The sequence below is a fragment of the Scomber japonicus genome, chromosome 19 (genome assembly GCF_027409825.1).
Source record: "Scomber japonicus isolate fScoJap1 chromosome 19, fScoJap1.pri, whole genome shotgun sequence".
NCBI classification, from domain to species: domain Eukaryota; kingdom Metazoa; phylum Chordata; class Actinopteri; order Scombriformes; family Scombridae; genus Scomber; species Scomber japonicus.
In genome coordinates, this window is record NC_070596.1 from 3,295,812 (window position 1) to 3,319,337 (window position 23,526).

The window sequence follows — 23,526 nt, forward strand, 5'->3', positions numbered from 1 at the left end:
TACAGCTTGCGTTCATATCCGTCAAAATAAAAGCATGTCTATTAAACGTCGCAAGCGTCATTATTATTTATTCAATAAAATATCACAAATCATGGAGATGACTAATTTCGTTACATGGTTCCATTCCTAGCAAATATTTTGGAATGCAATTTTACCCCATGAATTACTTGCATTAATAAATGGACGAATATTACAATTCATTAATAAAACAATGAATGATTTTTGAAACAATCATCCAGATCTGTAGCAAGTGGCAACTTTAAAACAGCCAGCCTCAGTGTCCAGTTTTTTCCAAAGTCTCCCATTTTCTTAATCCATTGTTATATTGTCTTAAGAGGAAATAACAGCCATCTAGAAAGGACACACATTGTCATAGCACTCACGTTTTTACTCATGAACTACAATTACATTGACCTTATATGTAGCCTACATGTCCTCATTTTGTGGTGGTTAGATTATTTGCAATGTCACTGTTGATGCTTCCTAAAATGAAGTGTGAACTGTGCTTCATTTCACAATACAGCAGCCTGCTGCATTAAAGGCCATTTGGGGGATATTGTTGTTGTAATGATTATACATCACTGATCAAATGTGTATTTCCATTAGTTTCCATGGGAACACTAATGTTAATAAAAGGTGAATAGGCGATATTATTGCTTGTAAAGGTAACAAGAAAACCAGCATGACCATTCATTGTTACATCTATTTTTAGTACTTCCTATTGAGACAAGTCAATCCATCCTCCTTACAGATGACAGCTGTATGTTTTAGTTGTTCCTATTTTGCTTTATTTTGAAGACAAATGGGAATAAATGAGGCATCACACAGCAACAACAACTGTGTCTAGCTTGATATAGCCCATTCTTAACTTTCCCCTGACTTTAGTCTTTCAGGCACTACCTACTCCTTTGTGTACTCTGCAAACAGCTCTGCCTATCACATCTTTTAGATGGTGGGTTGTTGAAGTGACACTCAGGTCATAATAACCAGGTAAGAGCTGCTAGATAACTGACTGACTACCTTTGAGGAATATCTCCTGAGAGGCTAAGATCAGGGCACAGTACTTAGTGAGGTCACAGTGAGCCCTCTGCAGCCACACCCTTCTCTGCTTTGATGACATTACACAATATAACTGCTAGCATAAAGTGGTATTTATTTAAGCATCCAGCCAGCAGTTGCATGGCTCTGACATCTTTAAAGGAGAGGAATGTTAATGACAGTGGATGTTAAGGTGGTTTAGTAATGTCCCTTTTTCTCTGTTCAGTAAGCATTCCTAACATATAGACTATGTTTCATCCATTATCATGGATTTAAGTGCTGAGTCTCAGCATCCAATAAGGTAGATGGTGTTTACATCCAGATCAGACAACCCACAGTGTAGAATATAAATATATTTTAATGTTCAGGAAAAGGGACAGAAAATGCAATTAAATAAAATTAAGACATTTAATATCTGGTCGCAAATATTTTGTAGTAAGGGATCCTGAATAGATCTGCAGAGACCAGCAGCACTAAATACCTGTATTGACTTGAATATAGTAGCACTAACATGCATTACATTACATTACACTGCTTAATGTCTATCACTGTTGTTGTGGTGACTGGTAAGCTAGAGAAATAGCTCTTGGAGGTAATGAGAGTGATGTTACTGTCAGACAAAGGTCAGAGGAGTCTATGAAGAGCACACCACTACCAGAATCAGTGCTAGCTCTACTCATAAGGCATCAGAGTGTTTTTCTTCAGAGCACAACGCTCCTTCATCTATACTTCAACTGTCAGTTCAAATGCCTGAAAACAGATCACTGGACTGCAGGCTTCAGCTTGAAATGTTCAACTCATATACTTCACATGACATCTCAGTTTCTTTGAATTCAAACCCTGACAGTGCTTCCACTGATACTTCATCTGCTTTAAATGCTTCAACTAAACTGTAACCACCTCCATTTCACATGCATTTTTGATTTTAAGATATTTAAACCTGTCTACAGTGTTTTAGCAGTGTGTGTAGCCTGTTTATCATTGCTGTTGATTGATAATTATTTTGTAATAATTTTCCACGATGGTCATGTTGTATGATGTGGGCATTGTTATTAAAAACTGACTGACTTGTAATCATTACTCTAAAATAATGACTATATTTTGCTGCCATTTCAATCATATTATAAAATACAAACTTACTAAATGTTTCCACAAGATAGATTCCTCTATTGAGGCCACTACAGTGATGTCAGCATATTGTCTCATAGTTTACATTTACATGTATTCATCTGGCTTTTGTCCAAAGTGATGTATAAATGAGACCAAATGCAGGCCAGCAGAGACCCCCAATACAGTATATAGAACATCAGTAAACAAAAGACTGCATGTATACAAAGTTATAACACGGCAGCTATACGCTTATACATTAATAATAAAAACAGACATAATAAATAAAGAAATAACAAAAATGCATCAAAATCTTCTTGACAAGGTCTTTCAGGAAAGAGGCAGCTTCTCATGCTGTTATAGAGACAGTTTAACCCTTACAATCTGTTCTGGTCAAATTCGACCCATGTTATATCATTTAAGCCTGAAATTTGATGACTTTTCCTACAATGGCCTAAAATGTTCAAAAATACTTTAAAAGTAATTCATTTTTGTCCAGCTGATATACATTTTTTGCTCATAAAGGGTGTTGTGAAGCCTACCATCCTTCCCTTTCAGTAAATAAATAATTAATTAATTGTGGCTCGTTTTAGGGAACAGAAAATCAAAAAAAGATATAGTATCACTATAATAGTGCCATGAACACAAATTACATTTGTAGTTCAAAAAACTGTATTAATTATAACTTAAACTGGGTCAGAATATGAACATTATATAAGTGTTAAGAAAAGTTCCTTACGTCTAATATGAAGAAAGTCTCAAATTAGACGTTGATGATCTATGGATATGATGTTTATTGTTATAGGCTACTGCCATCAAATAAGCCACGTGTAGTTAATTAATTTTGCTTAATGAAGCAACAAATAAAGTTTCGACCAGCAGCTGAAAACAACTTCCGTTTTGATTCACAGTCAAAAGAGTATACAGTACTCTTTTCTCTTAAGAGTAAACAGTATAAAGAGATATTTGATATGTTTAAGTGAACCAGAAGAGTTATGATTGTTAAATGTTCTATTACAGAATAGAGCCGCAGCATCCCGCCATGATCATGATGTGTAGAGAAGCTGTGATGCTACAGTCTCACGCGTTTCAAACAAACTTGCTACATTGTTTCTCTCGGTCATTTGACAGACATAAAGATAAACCAATAGTCGCTCATCTAGGAAACTCGCGCACTCATTCTAAGCCTTTGATTGGGTGATTAACTTCCGGTTGAAAACTAAACAACATACAGCGGAGGGACAAGAAGAGTAATTAGTTGATATTAGCAACTTTTCAGTGGCTAATGTAACGCTGGTTGCTCTGAGCTGGACACGGGAACATGAGCGCAGCACAGCGGATGGAGCTTTAGTGGCTGCTCGCTCTCAGAGACAGTCGGGATGTTTTCAGCTAACATGGAAACAAAAAGAGTGGAGATTCCCTCCGGCGTACTGGACGACCTCTGCAGGTAACTACAACTGGACACTATACCTGCATTTTCCATCGATACCATCGAGGTTTAGATGTAATTTCAATTATTATAAACTGTGATATGTTGTGGAAGGTGAAAGTTAAAAAACGAGGACTCCCTGCGACGTATGGCGCGTTTCTAGTTGTTTTCCGCTCGGCTGCTGTTGAACCGTGTTGCTGCTGGTTTCTACATGATGCTGTCATATTAAAGCATTTAACACAACATGAACTGTTTAAGCTCTCACTGTGAAGGTGTTTACATTTGATACTTACAGTCTCCGTTTATTATAGGCTAGCAAGGGGGGTAACTGGGGCTAGCAGTGTTCTATAGCGCCCCCGCCCACATCAACAACAACAACATCATCATATGAATATACAAAGAGAGTGATCAAACTTCAACCCATCACTGCTACTCCAAAAGTCACACTGAAAATGTCTTAATGTTTTCATGCAAACCTGGAAATAATCAGAAAGTTTGAGGATTCAGAAACATGTAAAAATAAGAAGTCATGATATGTAAGATGAAGCAGAAATATTTAAGATTCTGTGCTATTTCTAGATCAGCGATCAGATTTAAGCACATTTGTAGCATCGGCCCTTGTACTAAAGGTCAGACTTCCTGCAGTTTTGTCCTTTCCATTCAAACATGTGTTCAGACCCTTTGGTGTATTTGATGGCCTCATCAGAGGCTCGTTAAAGTCTCTCAACTTGCAGCCAGTGTTCATCCGTTATAAATATGGCTGCAGATCATTATTTAGTTCTGGTGCCATGTTTTTCACTATAACAATGTTACTTACTAAAAAGTCAGATTGTTATTCTAAGCAAAATAGGGGCTTTCTCAGCATCACATTAAGGGGAAAAAAAACATTATTTGGTGGAGCTGTTAACAACTCATAGACATCTGAAATGTGAGCCGACTACACACACTCACTGGTTTCATCTTTAACAATGTGTTGTATTTTAAAAGCTTGTTATATCATCCATTGAGTCAAATCTGCATCCGAAAAGTAACTGCTGTTAAATAAATGTAGTGGAGTAGAAAGTACAATATTTCCCTCTGAAATGTAGTGGAGTAGAAGTATAAAGAATGAATCTGTTTACTTTTAATATCTGGGTCACATTGGAGTGAACACTGCAACTAACATGATTTTGATTTATTGTTGCATGTTTCTGTGTAGAGTAATGTTGAAGACACTGATTAAAGCAAAGCTTGAAATGAGAATACAGAATACAGGAACAACTGTTGCAGCTGTATTCAGGACTGTCTCTCACACAGTAGATGAAACAGTCATATTTGCCCAACAAATTGTTAATCAGACAAATCGTTTCTCCTCTAAAACTGAATCTCACAAATGCTCAGTTTATCCCTTTCATGTGTCAGTATACATTCAGCTGACAGAGGAAACCATCAGTTTGCTTACAAAACTACCTGTCAGTGTTTGAAAAACCCTGAGGAAACTGATGGCTGGTGTGTGTGTGTGTGTGTGTGTGTGTGTGTGTGTGTGTGTGTGTGTCAGTAGGGAATGAACTCGTTGATTGTACTGTCACTAACTGATGTTACAGAGGCTCTTCTCTGTTTTCCAGTCACATTACAGCTTGGTGCTCAATCAGTCAAATAGACACTGTACTGAAAACTGTGCCATGTCACACAGGGATGAGTGTTCAGGTCTTAAAAGAGTAAAGACTAAGTGGTTGGTTTGGTTAATGCATGTGTGGGTAAGTTCACCTCTGAAGGTGACCACAGCACATCTGCAGCCACACACTCTCTATTTCCTCTCACAGGCCTGCGTGCATCACTCAGATGGTCAATTAAATATTCATCTCCATGTTGACCGCTATTATGTCACACTATGATGACACTATATTGGTACATTACAGAGTGATGTGTTAATGTGTCTTTACATTTCTATTGTAGAGATTAGTTAATGAGTGTTATCCTGCTGCGTGTCCAGTATTTGAGTCTGTATGTGTGAGCAGATGTGTGACACCCCCCCCCCCCCCCATCTCCTGTGCTTCTCCAGCCGATTCATCCTGCACATCCCCAGTGAGGAGAGGGACAACGCTATCAGAGTGTGCTTCCAGATCGAGCTGGCCCACTGGTTCTACCTGGACTTCTGCATGCAGAACACTCCAGGAGCTCCTCACTGTGGGATCAGAGACTTTGCCAAAGCTGATATCCTTACATGTGAATGATGATGTTAAATTAACTTCATGTTTTACATGACGACGTCTACTATATTATACTAAACTATATTATACTAACAGTGTACAATGTTTTTGAACCTTTGCATGCATCTTCATCCACCTGAAGCCTAAACTATTGATCATGTTATTATTATTCTTGACGGCTGCAAACTATTCCATCACTGTCCTTTCCTGTTGCCTCATGGAGAAGATGTGCAGAAAGTCCTAGAACAGTGGAAGGAGTACAAGATGGGTGTACCTACTTATGGAGCAATCATTCTAGATGAATCACTAGAAAATGTGAGTTTTTTTACACTAGATAGAAATGACATAAACTACAGAAATAAGACCTAAGTTGTAATAAAGCATAATACTTCTTCTGAGGCTGGTGTTATTATATATTTTTGTTATTTCAAGAAATCCCATGAAGAGATCACTAAAGAAGAACAAATGTAGTATTGAAATACTAAGATTCAGAATGTTGAAAGCCTAACAGTGCAGCAGTTTATAGCATTTATTTGACCATTAAAATGGTAATTTGTCATTTAAACACTAAATTTGTTCATTTTAAACAGTGATGTAATTGCAGAAACATAGGGTTAAGTCAATCAAACAACTTGTTTGACGGGTAGGTTTGTATGTCCTGTCAGCTCTTTCATAATTCCAGCTTTAGTGCATCTCAATATATAGTTACTGTTTTTTTATTGCCCTGTAATTTCCTAAAACAGCTGCTCAGTGTAGTGTTTAGCAGGGACAAATGCATTTGTTGGGAACTATTTTCTTCTTAGGAATAGCACACATGTCACTCAGTGCAGCAGTAATGTGTTTTTAATAGATTTAGACAACAATAGAGCTCTATGGCACAGAGGAATAAGAGAAGAACGCTTTGATACACACGCAGTTAGTTTGGGATTTGCAGATAATAGCAAATATAAAACGTCATCAGCTCTGTCTTTTAAAGTTAGTGATCATGCACTGTTCTGTACTTGAAACGTTGACCTTTTTAAGTATGTTGCATGACATGACACACTTAACTTAAAAAAACATGACAGCGGCTGTAGCTAACTGGTATGATGTGTCTTCAGGCGTTGCTTGTTCAGGGCTACCTTGCAAAGTCAGGGTGGGGCTTTCCAAAAGGGAAGGTGAACGAGGATGAAGCTCCTCATGACTGTGCAGTCCGTGAAGTGAGTTCCATTCCCTGCTCTACAATTTTGACCAACTGAAAGCATTAAGAGACATGAATAATCCATATTTTAGCTTGTAGTTCATAAAACTTGGTGTTTTCCAGGTAATGGAGGAGACAGGCTTCGACATCAAGAATCGCATCAGCAAAGACAGGTACATAGAGCAGAAAATCACAGACCAGGTGGTGCGGCTCTACATCATACCAGGAGTGTCAAAGGATACCAAATTCAACCCCAAAACGAGGAAAGAGATCAGGGTAGGAATCCTTCTCTCACTTGTTTTCCGTCAGGTTGATGTCCAGCTCTAACACTAGATGTGAATATGTTTCTCTTCTTCCTCTTGTAGAACATTGAGTGGTTCCCTATTGAGAAGCTGCCATGTCACAGGAACGACATGACCCCAAAGTCTAAACTTGGACTTGCCCCTAACAGATTTTTCATGGCCATTCCATTCATAAGGTGTGTGTGTGTGTGTGTGTGTGTGTGTGTGTGTGTGTGTGTGTGTGTGTGTGTGTGTGTGTGTGTGTGTGTGTGTGTGTGTGTGTGTGTGTGTGTGTGTGTTTTTCTGGGAATGAGACGAGAAGACTGGTAATACTGTGTGTTAAAGGATGGCTGCTGATCTTATATATGAAAAAGTAGAGCTGGAGTCACAGTCTAAAGAACGTACACCTAGCAGCATCTCTAAATCTTAATAAGTAACATGCTATATCTCATTTGTTTATCTGTATCTAGACATGATATTATGATATGACCTCAGTGTATGTTTCATCTTGAGAAATGTGATTTAGTTTCATCATAGTGATTGACAGATATTGATTGCACTCTTTGCGCTCCACTTGAGCAGACCGCTGCGGGAATGGATCAGTAGGCTGAAAGGCGAGTCTACAGACAGTGATGAGGACTTCGCAAACAATGGCAGCACTCCTTCCAAACCTTCAGACAATATTCGGTAAATATATCTAATCAGTCCTCAGTAGAATGAATCACTAAATCTGAATAAAGGTTCACAATTTACAGCATTGTGTATAGTTTGTTGAATCCAATAAAGACTGATTATTGATGAACACAAACACAACTCAGAATGAATAATAATGTTGCTTTGTGTTTGCTGAACGTGTAAATAGATTACATTCACCTTAACTTCATAAGGTGGTAATGTGTCAATATTGTGATTTCAGCTTTCTGCAGCCTCAGACTGGTCTAAGAATATTGATGAATGCAGCTTTAATTCCTGTTGTACCAAACAATGAAACTTGTCATGCTCTCACTTCCCTCTCAATGACTAAATGTAATTTTTGTCTGTTTATGAGTTATGTTTTCATCGCAACAGCCTTAAGTATCAGTGTCTGGCAACTTATTTTTGAGCCTCTATTTTAAATTTAGCGTTCGAGAATCTATTTATAAATAGTACATTAGAAAATTGCATCACCTGTAGCCTGTCTTCTCAATATTCAGATATTTGTTGCTAACAACAAAAAGAATGAAAATTTGAAGTATCTGTTGCGGTATCTGTTGCGATTATTATTTAGAGAAGTACCACATATTAGAACCACTTTTTCTATTTTTGTTATTTATAAAAATAACATAGTAGTGTCTGATGAACTGGATGGAAGTGGTATTTCAGGAGTTAGTTTCTGAGCCACCAACCGTTTATCTTCCACCTTTAATAATACAAAATATTCACTTCTTGTTTTTTTCCTGTCAATCTCTTAGGTCAAAATCCCGACGCCTCATGGGGACTGATGCTTTTTCAGGAGAGGACTGGGCCAGACACAAGCAGCAGAAAGCCCTGAGCCAGTATGAGCTCAACCAGGTTAGACAAGATGCATCTCATAGTTACCAACACTTACTAGTTAATAATGTTTGCTAGACTGAAGAAAAATTACTGAGTTGAATTGTCATCATAGTTTGAAACTGCAATGGTACAAACATTGGACCAATAGACAAGCAGCACCATTCACAAAAATAACCAGCCAGTACAGCTTATTCTAACTGACTTCACAATGAAGTCAGTCCATTCCTCATAAATACTGTGAGCATGAATCTGTGTTGAACACAGCCCTTCTGTTTCCACATGAGTGTTGACCCTATTGTTTAGTCAGAGGGTGGATGTGAACTGTGTTGTTTGACTACTGCAATCCAGAATACCTACACCCAACAACATGATGTGTAGTGTCTCACTCAACTGCTGCTCCTATAGCTTAAAAGACTGTTGTTTAAATGGTAAATGTATTGTACTTATATAGCTGTTTTCTAGTCTTTCAACCTCTCAAAGCACTTTAACACTACATGTCTCATTCACCCATTCACACACATTGATACACTGATGACAGGAGCTACCACACAGGGTGTTAACATGCTCATCAGGAGGAAACTAACCATTCATAAACATGTATACACTGATGACAGGAGCTACCATGCAGGGTGTTAACCTGCTCATCAGGAGGGAACTAACCATTCACACACATTTATAAACTGTTGGTGCAGCCATCAGGAACAATTTGCGGTTAAGGACACTTTGACATGTGGACTGGAGGAGCCAAGAATCGAACTGCTGATCTTCCTTCTTAGTGGACAAACTGCTCGACCTTCTGAGCCACAGCTGCCCCTTAAATTAAGATTTGGGTTCAATGTAACACTTCTTTAAGGCAGACTTGCCATTTTAAGGTTTTCAGCACTTAAGTCTGACATCTGATGTTTTCTGTCAGTTAAAGATTGTGTGAATATTACTGTGAGTTGTTGCTACTTTTCTACCATGCCTGCAAACAGAAAAGCAGGAGGTAAAAACAGCTGTGCACAAATGCACAAATTACACACGCAGCATTACACACCCAGCATCTGTCAGTGTCTTAACCAGTTTTACAAACTACAACTACAGTTAGCTCATAACTTCTGTTCTTTGCTCTGTAGAACCCAAATTTGAAAGGCAATGGGAAGAAATTTCAGGACTCGCCTTATGTGAAGAAAGGAGCCAATGACAATGGAGTGAGCAACCAGCAGGTGAAAACCATATTAATAAGTGAAAGTCATTTTTATTTCAGAATGAATATGGAAACAAAATCTTACTACATGTTCTAATTTCTGATCTGATTTTATTCCTGTTTATCTTAGACCAGTTAAATGCCACCACTAGCAGGAAACTACTCTGTAAATATTTGTTTCATCACCAGCACTCTTTACCATTTCTACAGAAAGAAGATAAAAAGCTTCAACCCAGAAGACTGCAAGACAGTTTTGAGAGAGGTATGCTTTGTACAGTTATTTTGAGGACACACACTCACTCTGACTCCTTTTCAATCAATGGACCGACATGTAGAGTTAACAGAACATTTACACAGTGAAATACTGGGGGACATATGGTACAACAAAAATATTTGTGTGGAAATTCCTAAATTGAGGGCACAGTTCAGTTTCACCTGACCTGCTACAGTATAACTCTAGCAATAAACCAAATGTACCACTTGAACACTTCCCCTTGAAGAATGCTCTTATGGGAATGGTATGAAGCTCAAAATAATAATGATCTAATAATAATGAATTACAGTTCTGTATGAGGGGAAAAAAGTGTACATAATGTACTACAGTAATGCATTTTATTTCATTCTAAATGAAAGCTCAAACTAAACTGGTGTCAGGAAAACTGTGACAATAGAATATTCTGCACTTACTGTGCTGAAAAATGAGTGGCTTGGTGTCTTACCTGTTCTGTAGTTCTTACTGAATAACGTATTATATCTCACAATACATCCTCTGGCCTGTAATTGATCTTCTCATACTATATAAATCATGCATTAATAATCAGATAGGATATGCACAATGTCATTTATTTGAGCTATGTCCTTCCCTTGAATATATCTTGACTGAACGTTCCTCCAAAGTATATTCCCCCTTAGTTTGCAGATAAGGAATCTGTGCAGTATGACCACCAGCAGAGTTGGGATATCCCACTAGGGGGCCCTACTGAACTCCTATGAGACCCAGAAACCAACCAGCAATGCCAAGATACATTATCTGTATGCTTGAATACTTGACTAATAAAACAGAACCTGATTTCTACACTGGAACACTACCCTGCCAGGGTATGTACAACTATATTTTGACAAGAGACACCTGGAACTGTCATGGGCAGTTGCCTATATTGGGGGTCAAGGCTGTATCACCAACCAACCCTCAAAAGCTGCTTTGTAATGTATTGCATGTGTGCAGGTGACTAAATGGAGAAAGACCTGTAGTGGTCCAGAAGTGAATGCAGGACAGCAAACCTAATGTGGCATAAAACCTCTTTGTCTTTCCACAGATGTGGCTCCATGCAGCTCCACCAATGGTAACCGGACAGTCCACAGAGACTGTGATCAGCTGCCATCTTCCAAGACTTTCCTCAATTTCAAATTTGACAAAGATGCCATCATGAAATGTTTTGACTACTGACATGGCTGATGGAGCTCTGTGCCTCTCCTGTGACATCAAACTGTGAGACATTTTGCCTGACAGTCCAAGCAAGGATGTCACTGAACACACCCTTTTCCTTCTTGCCTTGCTCGTCAATTTTACATGAACACTTGTTTACATTAGGGAGTTGGCCATTTCCTATTGATCATATTCATCAAGCCTCACTGGGGTCGTTTACCTGTTTGGCCCAAGTTTTCAGACCCTTTAATACAGGTGGTAACCTAACAGCAGATTTCAATGTGTCCAAGGTTCAATCATAACTTCAGTTTTCACTTCATCATTGGATATCTAAAATCATGATTCAATCTGGAGGACACGACACAGAGACCATAAGGAGAGGTCTGCTCTGCTGAACCATTAGTCTTACAAAAGCAATGATAAAAACCTTGTGAATGCACAAGTAAAAAACTAATCTGCTACATCTCAGTGAATTTGACCGGTAAGCCAGTGTTAAAATGTGTCTTCTATATTGATTTTAAAATGTAATAATCTGGATGTTGGGTATTTCCTCCATTCTTCTAATTGAGTCCAAAATGCTTCAAAAAGGTGGGTATTAATAGTGTTATTGGTTTTTATTACCAAATTACTTACGATTTTATCCAGGAATGTAAAATGTGATGGAATACTGACATGAGAAAGGAAGAATTGGCCATCACAATTTGAATGTTATGTCAAATTCATGTTACTGTGTTATATGGAAGTCTGTGTCTGCCAATGTTAAAATAAGATCATTAAATCAAGTTGATATTTGAAAATGTATGATTAAGGACAGAAAAGTTACAAATTAAAATGAAAACTCCATGAACAAATTAGTTTGTATTCCGAAGGATGTCAACGCACAATGATAATAACTGGACTTTTATGTGAATTTTAATTGTGCTCTGTTAACTATGAATTTTGCGATTTCCATTATATATGTGAACATTGGATTGAAATTTTTAATTTTGTCATACATCATACACACAGAAATGTAAACAGGCATTTCAATTTGATGAAGTCACATTAATATTGGTAGCCACAGGCTTTCATGTATTATTTGCCTCAAAATGACCAATATCACAGTTGTTTGTTAGGTAAATCAAGGCTGTTCTGTCTTGCAGACAGCAAGGTTTACAGGTTTAAGTTCCCGTTGAGATTTCTTACACCAGAAGTTCTCAGTCATAGTCTTCATGGCCCACAGGTTAGCTGCTGAAACCCTGCAGACTCAGACCATTGTGATAGACTACTGTGAACGTTACAACTTACTGTCAAAAACTTTACAAAAGACTCTCGCCAGGGTTAGAGAACTTTAGAGCTGATGCAGTTTTATAGAATCAGTAACAGTTTCAAGTCTTCAAAGTTTAACCCACAGTATAGCAATCTATATTTTCTCAAAGGAATATTCTATACATGCATACATGTGAGATGACTAAATCTTCATGAGATCTTTCCTTATGGTGTTTGTCACTGGGGCTTCTTTGTTATTGATGGTACAGATGGTGAACTCAAGTTGCCCTTTGGCCTCAGTGGTGTAACTTTAAATGTGAATATTAATAAAGTCTGTTTTTTCACTTTCGGCTGTTGCCTTGTTATGCTTTTAAATCTACAGATTTTAGATTTAGATTAAAATCTCCACATATATTATTTGATCAGGTTCGTTTTGAGGATACTTGTATATTTATTGAATCCTTGGTTTAATTAGATTTGTAAATGTGTTTTCTATAATGAGTGTAATGTATTTCAACATTTTATGTTGAAATGTTACCCAACAGAAATGAGGACACTAACTCCACTGAAATTAACAGAAGCTTAACTAAGTGTTACATGTCTTAGTATGTTTCCAAGAAAGGCTCTATAGGAAAAATTAAAACTTACATCAAGTATTTACATATGCCACTCTGGCTTGTAGATGGGGTCAGTGGGAGTGGGGGGAGATGGATATAGAGTTGGATATTGTGTTTCCCTGCTATGTCTATGCTCTGTATATTTGACATACAACATAGATGCATTTTCCAAATCATATCATGTTTTCATTGTTTAAAATTCAATACAAATATTTTTGGAGAAAGGGTTGGAGAAAATGTTGCATGAACATTGGTGTCAAAGGATGCTCCATCTGTCCAACACTGGAGAAAGTCTCAACAGCTACTGAAGTTTGCAGGATGATTCCTTATGATGGTTGTGACCCATTTTTCATCATTAACACTGTATATCTACAGAGAATATTAAAAACGTTTAACACATTACGTAAAATCAGCTACATTTGTGTGTAACATGTTGGCAGTACACGTTTACTTTGAACTATACTTTTATTTTGAAGGCTGAATGATATCGGAAATCACGGAAATCACACTTTCTGAAATAAGTATGAAAAAGTTGTACCAATATCTTTAAAAAAAAAAAAAAACTTTCCCGCAATATAAAAAGTGTACAGTCGGTCTTCCTAACTTTGAGGAATATAAATTGATGATGATGTATTATTACGACTACCTGTATGTCGATGTACAATGCCTTGTACAAAAGGTTATCCAGTTCTGCCATTTCTGAGTTTTAATGAGATTAAAAGATGCTATTGAACACTTATTGACAGTCGAACAATAAAATATGTAGTTACTCTTTGAGTAAAATGAGGTTTTCAGGTCCATATTCGGTTTGCACTCTTTTATTCTGAAGGAGTTAGACCGGAAGTGGTTTTGCAGTTGCCGCTGCCGGTAGTGGTGGTTCATCACTGGTGGGGAGATTTCCATGGATCACGTCTCACAGCAGTGACTGGTGCTGTCAGCTTTTCTTTAACCAAGGCACAGTGACTACTTTAAACCGTTCATTGAGTAGGTTGGATATATAGCTAGCTTCACTTTTTTAATCATGATGTGTTTCTCTGCTGCTCAGCTAACTTAGCTAGCGTGAAGGTAACGTTAGTTGTGTGTTTCGATACTGGTGAAATGAAACACCAGCCACTTGTGGAGAGACATCTTAAAAGCTAACAGGCTAACGTTCCAACACAACAGTGCGTCTGCTAGTCGCTAATTTACATTACAAATGGAAATGAAATGACACTGACTTTATATTATAAATAGTAAGCATGTGTAGTGTAAACCTAGTCTCACACGTAGCACCAGCTATTATAACAATTACACAAGATTAAGACATGCTTCAGTTTGAATATGATTGTTTTTTGTGTATTTTATGAGAACAAAATCCTTCTGAAGCTGTGACAGATGGCTGTCAAATTGAACCCGCTGTCACTCCTTCACACATGAGAACAGTGAAGCATCACATTTGAGTCGTATCATCATAATAACATAATAGAGGAGTGAGTGCAGTGACTGAAATACGGACTTTACAGCCTTTGGGACATCTCATCTCACCATTTAAGTTAGCAGTTTATAAAAAAATCATCTGGGATTTTACCTGGTCAAAACTGTATTCAAGTTCACTAGCAACAACAAAACATCCAGTGAAAGGACACCTCAATAACTTAATAATCCATGACCTTCTCTCCCTCTGTTTCACACAGCAGTTGTGGTCTTTATCCCCTGAACTTCATCAGCTCAGTGTCAAGCTAAACACTGTACAGTTCGGTAAGTTACACAATACACAGAGAACAGTATATGGAATCATAGTGAAACATATTTCACTTGTCTAATTATCACCCATATGTAGAGCTCCCCCAGTATTATCATGTAGCTTTCAACCACTTGATTGTTAAGAGATTTGAAGGGCCTCTAAGTGAGAGCCTATAGTAGTTCTATCACATGATCCACATCTGGTGAGTCAGATGTAGGTAACAGAAGGAGTTTATGGTGCCAAGGTGCAATCACCATTGTATCTTACAGATTAAAAAGTTAAAATTACTTATCCTCATGACTAATAGACTGACCTTTATGTGTAAAACAAGCCAAACCTGTCAATAGGCTTAGGTAATATGACAATACATGGAGACTTTGTCAACTGTCAGAGATATTACCATACAGTTAATTAATGATAGCCATTGTGGACAACATTGTAAATCAATGACCAGGAGTGAATTATAGAAAAACTGAATTTTTGTATAATTTTTGCACTTGCCAAGCATTTGATTTGCTGGAGTTATCATAAACAAACATTCCTGTTTGGTTGTTTCATTTATCAACAGTTTATAAATGTATTTTCTAGTATCATTATATATATATATGGATATCACCATATACAATTACAGACACAGTGTTATCATTATCAATATTATTGTGGTCAGTATTTAGATATTTAGATGATTATTTAACATTATTACTTACTGACTTTGGAAACATCTTGCATTTATTAAACTTAAAAGACCCAAACATATCTTTTTAACAGTGAATTTCCTTGAAAAACTAAAAAGAAGGAGATAAATATATTAAATAATAATAGGAATATATGTTTCAATAAATAATATAAAAATAAATTAGATAAAAAGAGATGATCAATTATGCTGTAGTGCACTTCCACAACCTACTGAAAACTACTAAACATATAATATATAAAACTAATCAATAAAAATGAATGTGACCAAAAGAGTTAAGATGAGGTTTGACAGAATCATTTACTAATAGTATGCACATATCTAAAATAACAACATCCACAGTTTGACTGAAACTAAACACAGTTGCTTGTAGATGTATTAACCCTTTCATGCATAGTGGTCACTACATTGGATCGCTATTCAACAGCTGTTTTTATATATACATGGATTTTGATGGCATAGTTAGACTTTAGCCTCCACAGTGAAACACTAGTACGTCATCCCATACACTACCACTTCATCTGCAGTAACTTCTATGGTTGTAAATCAGCTGAATTATGTTATTATAATTTCATTTGCAGTTTTTGTAATAAAAAACAATATTTTGAACAGATTAGTTTCCACTCTATGAGTATAGTAGTCTTTATAACTGGTAGAAGTCAAGCCCAGTGCCTTGAGAAGTCAGGAGCAAGGTTTAATGTTATTTCATTGCATTAAAACTAATGGAATATTATATATAAAATTGCATTAATTTTTTGTAAAATACATATTTCAGAAATTGAAAACTCAAATACATGCTGTCTACCTGAGTGGACATGTGAAAAATGAAGTTCTAATATAATTTTCATCCCTAAAGAGGAATAAAAACACTTAAGAAAAAAATCCTGCCTAAGGTTATCATAATATATGCATGAAAGGGTTAATAAGGGTTCCACCCCTGACTGTTTGACTGTTAAATTCAGACACATTGGCGATGTGATGAAGAGCATCACTGTGAAACAGAATGTGATATAATGTATAATAACCCTAACTGTGACCTCAGAGACACAGCAGCAGTAAATGATGACATACCAGAATAATTGATATATCAACCCCTGTACTAATGCATTATATTTTGTAGCTACTGATTTTTTACACATACCTTTAACTGCCAGCTTTAACAGTAGGAACCTTTCACATGATACACAATTAAAGGTGTGTTTTATTTAGTTTTTCCACTGCTTTGATTAGTTGAATTCTGGCTCCATTCAGGAGACATTAAAATGCCAAAACATACAGCTGCCTCTATGATTAGATCTTCTGAATGTGTTCAGTATACAGTTTAAGTTGATTGTACGTGTGTTTAGCTCACACTTGCTGAGCACATGAATTCACACAGTGCCTGTGCTCAGATAAATGTTGTGTTGCAGTGCATCATGTCGAATGTCAGTAAAGCCTCACAGAAAGGGGCCAGGGGCCACAACTCAACTGGCCGCTCCTCCATCTCCAACGGCCTCAAAGAAATTCACATAGATGAAGAAGTGAAGATAGCAGTGAACCTCTCTCTGGAGAAATTCCGCTACAGTGACCAGAAAGGTATCACACATACTCACCACCTGTCCCAGTATGAATACAAATGATGGTTCAGTCTTGTCAAGTGTGCTAATATTTACTCTTCCTCCTCCTGACTGAACAGAGATGGAATTTCCCTCCTCCTTGTCCAGCACTGAGAGAGCGTTCATTCATCGTATGGCACAGTCTCTGGGTTACATTTCTAAGAGCAAAGGGTAAGCAGTGCTGTTGTGCTGAAAGAATGACAAATACTCCTAGAACACAAGTCATTTACAAAGTTACAAGCAGTCATGCTCAGTAAAGTGTAGAAAATCTCAGTAAAGTCTCAGTAAAGACAGTAAAGCTGGATTTGTGGTCAGTCCTCACTAAGCTCCAGTGGGACGTTTTGTCTGTAAGATGAAAATCATGTAAAAGTAAGACCACAGTACAGTTGTAAGTCACTCAGTGAATACAAGCTTGTGTCAGTGTTTGTGAGTATGTTAATGAAAAAGAAATTCTCTCTCCTCGTCTTTCAGGAAAGGACTGAATCGCTTCCTCACCATCAGGAAGAAGAGCGGGTCAGACAAACCTCGGCCCGCCATGGCCCTCACACTCTCCCACAATTCCTCATATTTCATCCGCAGCCTCCTGCAGAGGTTTCCCATCACCAGTAAGGAACGCACAGACCTGCAGCCCAGCAGCAGCAGCATGTCTGTGTCTGCAGAGTCTGGTGAGTTTGGGTCTGAACTACAACAGTGAGTACAGTGAGTTAGATTGATGCTCATGTTGTAAAAGTATTCATGACTCTTTGTTCTCGTGACTGTATTCAGGAAGCATGAGTAGGTGAATAGACGTATAGAGTTTATAACTTTGCATATGGATCAGCACGTTTGGGTTTCCAGAAACATAAATGTACCCCACTGCAACCGTTCAGAGTCACAATTTTGGTCTGATGCACTCTGAAGGTTTGTCCACACCAAGAACAATAACTATACGATACTATACAATATCAATATATCGTTTAAATTCAAGTGAATGCTGGAGTCCACACAGGGTATAAAATGAACTTTTTGACCCAATGGCAGGGAGGGTGTTAAAAGTTTACCAGGTAAAATATGTTTTTTTTATTTTATGTTTTATGGCCACTAAATTGCTCACAACAAGTTCATTAAAAACTATATAGAAATACGTGTTAATTGTCCATTGATTGATTTTTTAGTAGGGAGCTATATTAATGAACATTTCAGATACTGTTAAAATAATCCTAACTTTTATTTTGAAAGGTTAACTGATATATCATATATACATCAGCATGTGCACTTAAGTGCATTCATTCATATACATTCTCTGATGGCTTAAATGTTTTAAATTTGAGTAGGTTTGTCTCTCTTTATTATAGTCTACAGTGATGCTTTATAACTTGAAAAACAGTAAATTCATTTGAGAGAGAGAGAGAGAGAGAGAGAGAGAGAGAGAGAGAGAGAGAGAGAGAGAGAGAGAGAGAGAGAGAGAGAGAGAGAGAGAGAGAGAGAGAGAGAGAGAGAGAGAGAGAGAGAGAGAGAGAGAGAGTTGTGAAAGTAGCCAGATTAATAATAATGAATTTGAACCAAAGATCAAATGATCAGAAATATATATAATAATATATATCTTTGTGTTAAATGTGTTTTGGAGCAACTTTAGAATGTTAATTTGGTGAGGGTGTAAAATTGTCAAAGCATCTGGTAAGGATAGACTTTCCTTGTATAGAAGGGATTTATATCAGGTTTAAAATGATCAGCAGCGGTACATACATCTCCAATAAGTGTATGTGTATATATATACATATATATATATATACATATATATATGTTTATAAATATTTTACGGAATAAATTGATAATCCCCAGGTATAATTACCACCAAGATTCATCTGCCATCATCTGGAAATGTAGCTTTCCCTCCTCACTGTAAAGTCAACAGGTGTGAGTCTTCTTGTCTTCCCTCAGACAACAGCTATGACAAGAACAGAGCAAGTGGGCGCCTGAACAACGGCATTCCCATGGTGCCACGGAGGAGGAGTCCATCTGACCTGGACTCTTTCAGATGCTCCCTGCCTGTGCATGAGCGCCAAGAGGAGATCGTTCAGCTGATCAAAGAGAACAGGGTGGTGCTGGTGGTGGGAGAGACCGGCTCTGGAAAAACCACGCAGGTGTGAAAATGCTTGAAATCAATAACAAGATGTGTTTGGTGTGGTGCTGTCTGGGACATCAGAGGTTCAAAGCTAAGTCAAAAAAGAATATATATAAGAATCTCATATATTCAGATTATTCTCATTAGAGGTCAAAGTGAGTGTGTTTCTTTGAGAAGAAAGAGTAGAAAGCAATCACACAGACAGGAAACATGCAGAGAGAGACATGTTGTGGAGTAATCCAGTGTCACCATGTATTCAGATTCCACAGTTCCTGCTAGATGACTGCAGCAGGAATGGAGAACCCTGCAGGATTTTCTGTACTCAGCCCAGACGCCTGGCTGCCATCGCTGTGGCTGAGAGAGTGGCAGCTGAGAGAGGAGAGAGTGTGGGCCAAACTGTGGGTTATCACATCAGACTGGAGAGCAGGTACATTACACCACGGCACTTCCTAGGTTAATAATCTACACTAAAAGCAACTGGTTCCTCTCAAAGATGAGTGAGTTATATACATTATCTCTCTGGCAGCTAACAACATGATTTATATATAAGTTACATTAAACGTCTACTTCCAAAGAGCTTTTAACCAGTATTCTGAATGTGGAAACTTTCTAAATCTCTTTGTATGATTTGGAAACTGAATGTATTTCAGCTAACTAAATTAAATTCTAATTAGAAAAATTGAAGTTCAAATTGCACACTACTTTAATGAGACCACATGCTTATTCAGAGAGTGTGCTTCCTATTGCCTTACAGATGTAATTGTGTAGTGTGTGGTGGTGTATTGGACTGCATTACACTGCCTAAGTGTTCATAATATTTTGTCCAGGCCATTAACATACATGAGTGTGTTTATCAGATATTGTTGTGTGTGTCACTCTCATGTATGTGGATAGTGTTAGAGATGAAGAAGTTGGAGATGTGATTTAGTTGGAGCAGTATTTACTACTACTACCTCAGTGTTATACAAAGTAGAATCAGGATATGAACTGAATTTGAAATGTAATACATGTTCATTTAAACTACCACTAGAAGAACTGAGATGGGAATTATTTTTTACATTTTTAAAAAATACAAAATTCACATTTATCCTCCTCAAATGATTACGATAGCTTTTACCTCCAAAACAAACTTTTTGTGCATTTAGATAGCATTTACAAATAGGAGTCATCTTCTAGAGTCTACTCCTCAATTATCAGACAGGGTTTAAGCAGCTGATAGTAGCATGTGTGTGAGATACACAGTGTATCACATTTAACCAGTCTTTTGATTGTATGGTGTAACTGTGTATTGCTGCTTAGCAAAATCTTTTCGATGCATATTATATGTGACATTTCACTATCACAAGAAACCTGACACACACAGAAGAGGATTTACTAAGGTACAAGTAGTCTTTTTGAGTAATTATGCTAAATTTGAAAACTTTGCAATCTAATATTCGTGAGCTTGTGGACAGCACTGATATTTGTTAATAAGGAAATAACTCTTGTAACTGTTGACTTTGAAACCTCAGGGTCTCTCCTAAGACACTGCTGACCTTCTGCACCAGTGGAGTTTTCCTCAGGACACTGATGGCTGGAGATGCCAGCCTGACTACTGTCACACATGTCATTGTGGTGAGCATCAAGTCAAATACACAGGCCATACAGTCTCTAAAATCACACATCATGTTAAAAATGACTTTCTGTGTTTTAACAGGATGAGGTACATGAGCGTGATGGTCTGACTGACTTCCTGCTCACTAAGATGAGAGATGTGTTACAGAAGATCCCCACAATAAAAGTCATCTTGTCCAGTGCTGCTCTGGATATAGACCTGTTCCTCCAGTACTTTGGCTCCTGTCCTGTTATCCACCGTAAGTTCTTCCTGCCTGTCTGTCAGCTAGCTGTGTTCTCTAGGACAGCTGGCCCGGATGCAGAAGACACCTCTAGTCTTTACTGGATCTCATCAGCATCTCAACTTTTTAGTGAGCTGACTCTGACAATGGTTGATCAGAAAACATGAGGTGCTGATTAGAAGCTGATACAACTGAACTGTTTTGATCTACTTTTATGCCATTTTCTCTTTCAAAACCCACCACTCAGCTCGCCTTATTAAATCCATCAATCTCACCCATCATCACACCTGCCTTCAAGCTTTATGTCTGGTCTCCTGACAACCACAGCCACTCACACAGGCCACTGCTGTAGCTGTTAAGCTTCAGACAGAACATAAAGCACATTTTTGCCATTGACTTAGTATGCAATCATGCCTTGCAAAAATAAGTTTGTATTCTGTATTCGGCTTCACCATTTTTTCCTACTAAATACACTTTGGTTAGAGACACCAACTCATGAGAAAGACTGTGTGTTTATTTAAGTATACAACCTGAGAAGTGTAAATGGTATTCTGTGCTGATAGATCTCTCAAAGTCAATTAAAGTTGTATTTATACAGATGAAAGATGTGACTTTCCATGTATAGCACCCTAGATTATCTGCACATAAATCATGCATTCAAGAGAAATGGCAGATGTGTCTGAGTATCTTTTGAACATTCCCATGTGGAACCTGCATAACAAGAAGCCACTGTTGTTAGATCTCTTAATATGATTTTTGGTTTTAGTTAAAGGAAGACAGTTTGAGGTGAAAGAAGTCTTTCTGGAGGACATTCTGAGGCTGACGGGCTTTAACAATAAAGACCTGAAGAAATACAATGAAGAGACACAGAGAAGTATGAATCTTTTATTCTGAATCAATGACATAAAATAGAAATATGAATGAAATATTTCACCGTGGCCTTGTTTTATTCTCCTCTCTGTGCATCACATTCTTTGGCTATCAGAGGAGAAGAAGCAGCAGGTTTTGACAGAGTGGTGTAAGGCAGTGGAGAACAGTTCTGTGGAAGAGAAGCAGAGAAGATCAGTGTCTACTCCAGACTTCCTCCAGGACAGCACCTTCAACAAACCAGTAAGCCTCCCCTACACACACACACACACACACACACACACACACACACACACACACGCACACACACACACACACATACACAGAACTGAAAAGAACAGCATGGTTTTATATGGAGACATCAGATGTATTGTATTTGTTTCAACCAGACAAGTTATGCTGTGTGATGTGTTGATGTTTACAGACAGTTTGAGTCAGTGTGTGATGTTGTGTTGCAGAGTATGAATGGTACAGAACAGCTGGAACCGTGGCTGCTGAAGGAGATGGATGCCTGCATTTCTAACATTTTCCTCAATGAAGATCAGGATACCTTCATTCAGCTCTTCAACCTCATCCTCTATGAGAATGTTAACGGTATGACTATCACAGCTGATCTCTGCTTGTATTCTCTAATGTATGAATGTGATACAGAATGTCTTTTTATCTGTAGGTTAGTATCTGTTGTTTTCTCTCAGGTTACTGCTGGTGAGGTTTAATGATATGATAGTAGACACTGTGAGACCATATCAACTGTCACACTTTTTTCAATGTTATTAACACAGTGGCAGTTAACCTTTAGTATCACTAGGTTTATTAGGTGGTCAATGTTTCCTAATGGCTATTTAATAACAAGCATCCTCATTGTGATGGTGTACCTTTAGTTAATTGCATTTGTTATGTTTTTGTTCAATATAAGTTTTGTGAGTAAGAAGCAAATAAGAGTAATTTAATCCAAGTCTTAAGTAAGTCTTTCTCTCAAACATGAAAACAAGGGTTTTTCTTATTGCACACTTGTTAGGCGATGGAGCAACTGTATTTCTTGGCCAGGCACAGTGACTTTAAGTCTCCACTTGTTTCCAGGCAACCGCATGGGGATAACAAGACTCCAGGAACTTAGAATGACTTAGAATAAGAAGTAGTTTCAGCGTGTACCTCCCTCTAATCTCAACACATTGGTTTGATGAGAGAGAAAGAGAGACAGAGCGACAGAGCCAGTCTATTTGTTTCCACCTGCTTCCAGTCTTTATGCTTAGATAGGCAAATGGTCTCCCCGGTTTGTTTTATATTTATATCACAGGCCTGAGAGTAATATTCTCATATATATCTCAGCAAGAAAGCAAATAGCCAAATTTCCCAAAACAGCAAGCTATTAATTTTACAATTAATATAATAATAATAATAATAATACAAAAACATATACATATTTTAATGGTGGTCCTGTGCCTTCTCCAACATAACAAGTGGGCGTAGAAAA

At 37.6% G+C, this 23,526-nt stretch overlaps 2 protein-coding genes across 3 annotated transcripts in view; both read left to right on the plus strand.

Annotated features, from left to right (window-relative positions):
* The first annotated feature begins 3,372 nt into the window (after positions 1-3,372).
* dcp2 (decapping mRNA 2) lies at positions 3,373-12,966 on the plus strand. The gene is made up of 11 exons (XM_053340479.1): positions 3,373-3,592; positions 5,616-5,767; positions 5,951-6,078; positions 6,864-6,962; positions 7,067-7,219; positions 7,309-7,421; positions 7,807-7,911; positions 8,676-8,775; positions 9,873-9,962; positions 10,154-10,205; positions 11,260-12,966. Exons 1-11 carry the CDS (start codon positions 3,525-3,527, stop codon positions 11,388-11,390), a joined length of 1,191 nt encoding a protein of 396 aa, XP_053196454.1. The 5' UTR covers positions 3,373-3,524; the 3' UTR covers positions 11,391-12,966.
* Positions 12,967-14,137: 1,171 nt separating this feature from the next.
* Positions 14,138-23,526, plus strand: part of LOC128380607 (3'-5' RNA helicase YTHDC2) — a 34,613-nt gene continuing 25,224 nt past the window's right edge. Inside the window, exons 1-12 of one of the 2 annotated variants that reach the window (XM_053340476.1) lie at positions 14,138-14,218; positions 14,908-14,971; positions 17,061-17,226; positions 17,327-17,417; positions 17,718-17,911; positions 19,167-19,369; positions 19,611-19,777; positions 20,862-20,964; positions 21,047-21,203; positions 21,952-22,059; positions 22,171-22,295; positions 22,511-22,646. In XM_053340476.1, the coding sequence (XP_053196451.1) occupies positions 17,067-17,226; positions 17,327-17,417; positions 17,718-17,911; positions 19,167-19,369; positions 19,611-19,777; positions 20,862-20,964; positions 21,047-21,203; positions 21,952-22,059; positions 22,171-22,295; positions 22,511-22,646 (1,444 nt within the window). In that variant the 5' untranslated portion in view covers positions 14,138-14,218; positions 14,908-14,971; positions 17,061-17,066. The remainder of the gene's footprint in view (positions 14,219-14,907; positions 14,972-17,060; positions 17,227-17,326; positions 17,418-17,717; positions 17,912-19,166; positions 19,370-19,610; positions 19,778-20,861; positions 20,965-21,046; positions 21,204-21,951; positions 22,060-22,170; positions 22,296-22,510; positions 22,647-23,526) is intronic. The other variant, XM_053340477.1, reaches the window with a different exon arrangement.

Excerpts from the sequence above, each read along its gene's own strand:
- dcp2 (XM_053340479.1), top strand. The coding sequence starts at position 3,525 with ATGTTTTCAGCTAACATGGAAACAAAAAGAGTGGAGATTCCCTCCGGC. Across the intron at positions 5,768-5,950 it reads CAGAGACTTTGCCAAAGCTG|TATTCCATCACTGTCCTTTC; the intron begins ATATCCTTACAT and ends ACGGCTGCAAAC. Across the intron at positions 10,206-11,259 it reads GCAAGACAGTTTTGAGAGAG|ATGTGGCTCCATGCAGCTCC; the intron begins GTATGCTTTGTA and ends GTCTTTCCACAG.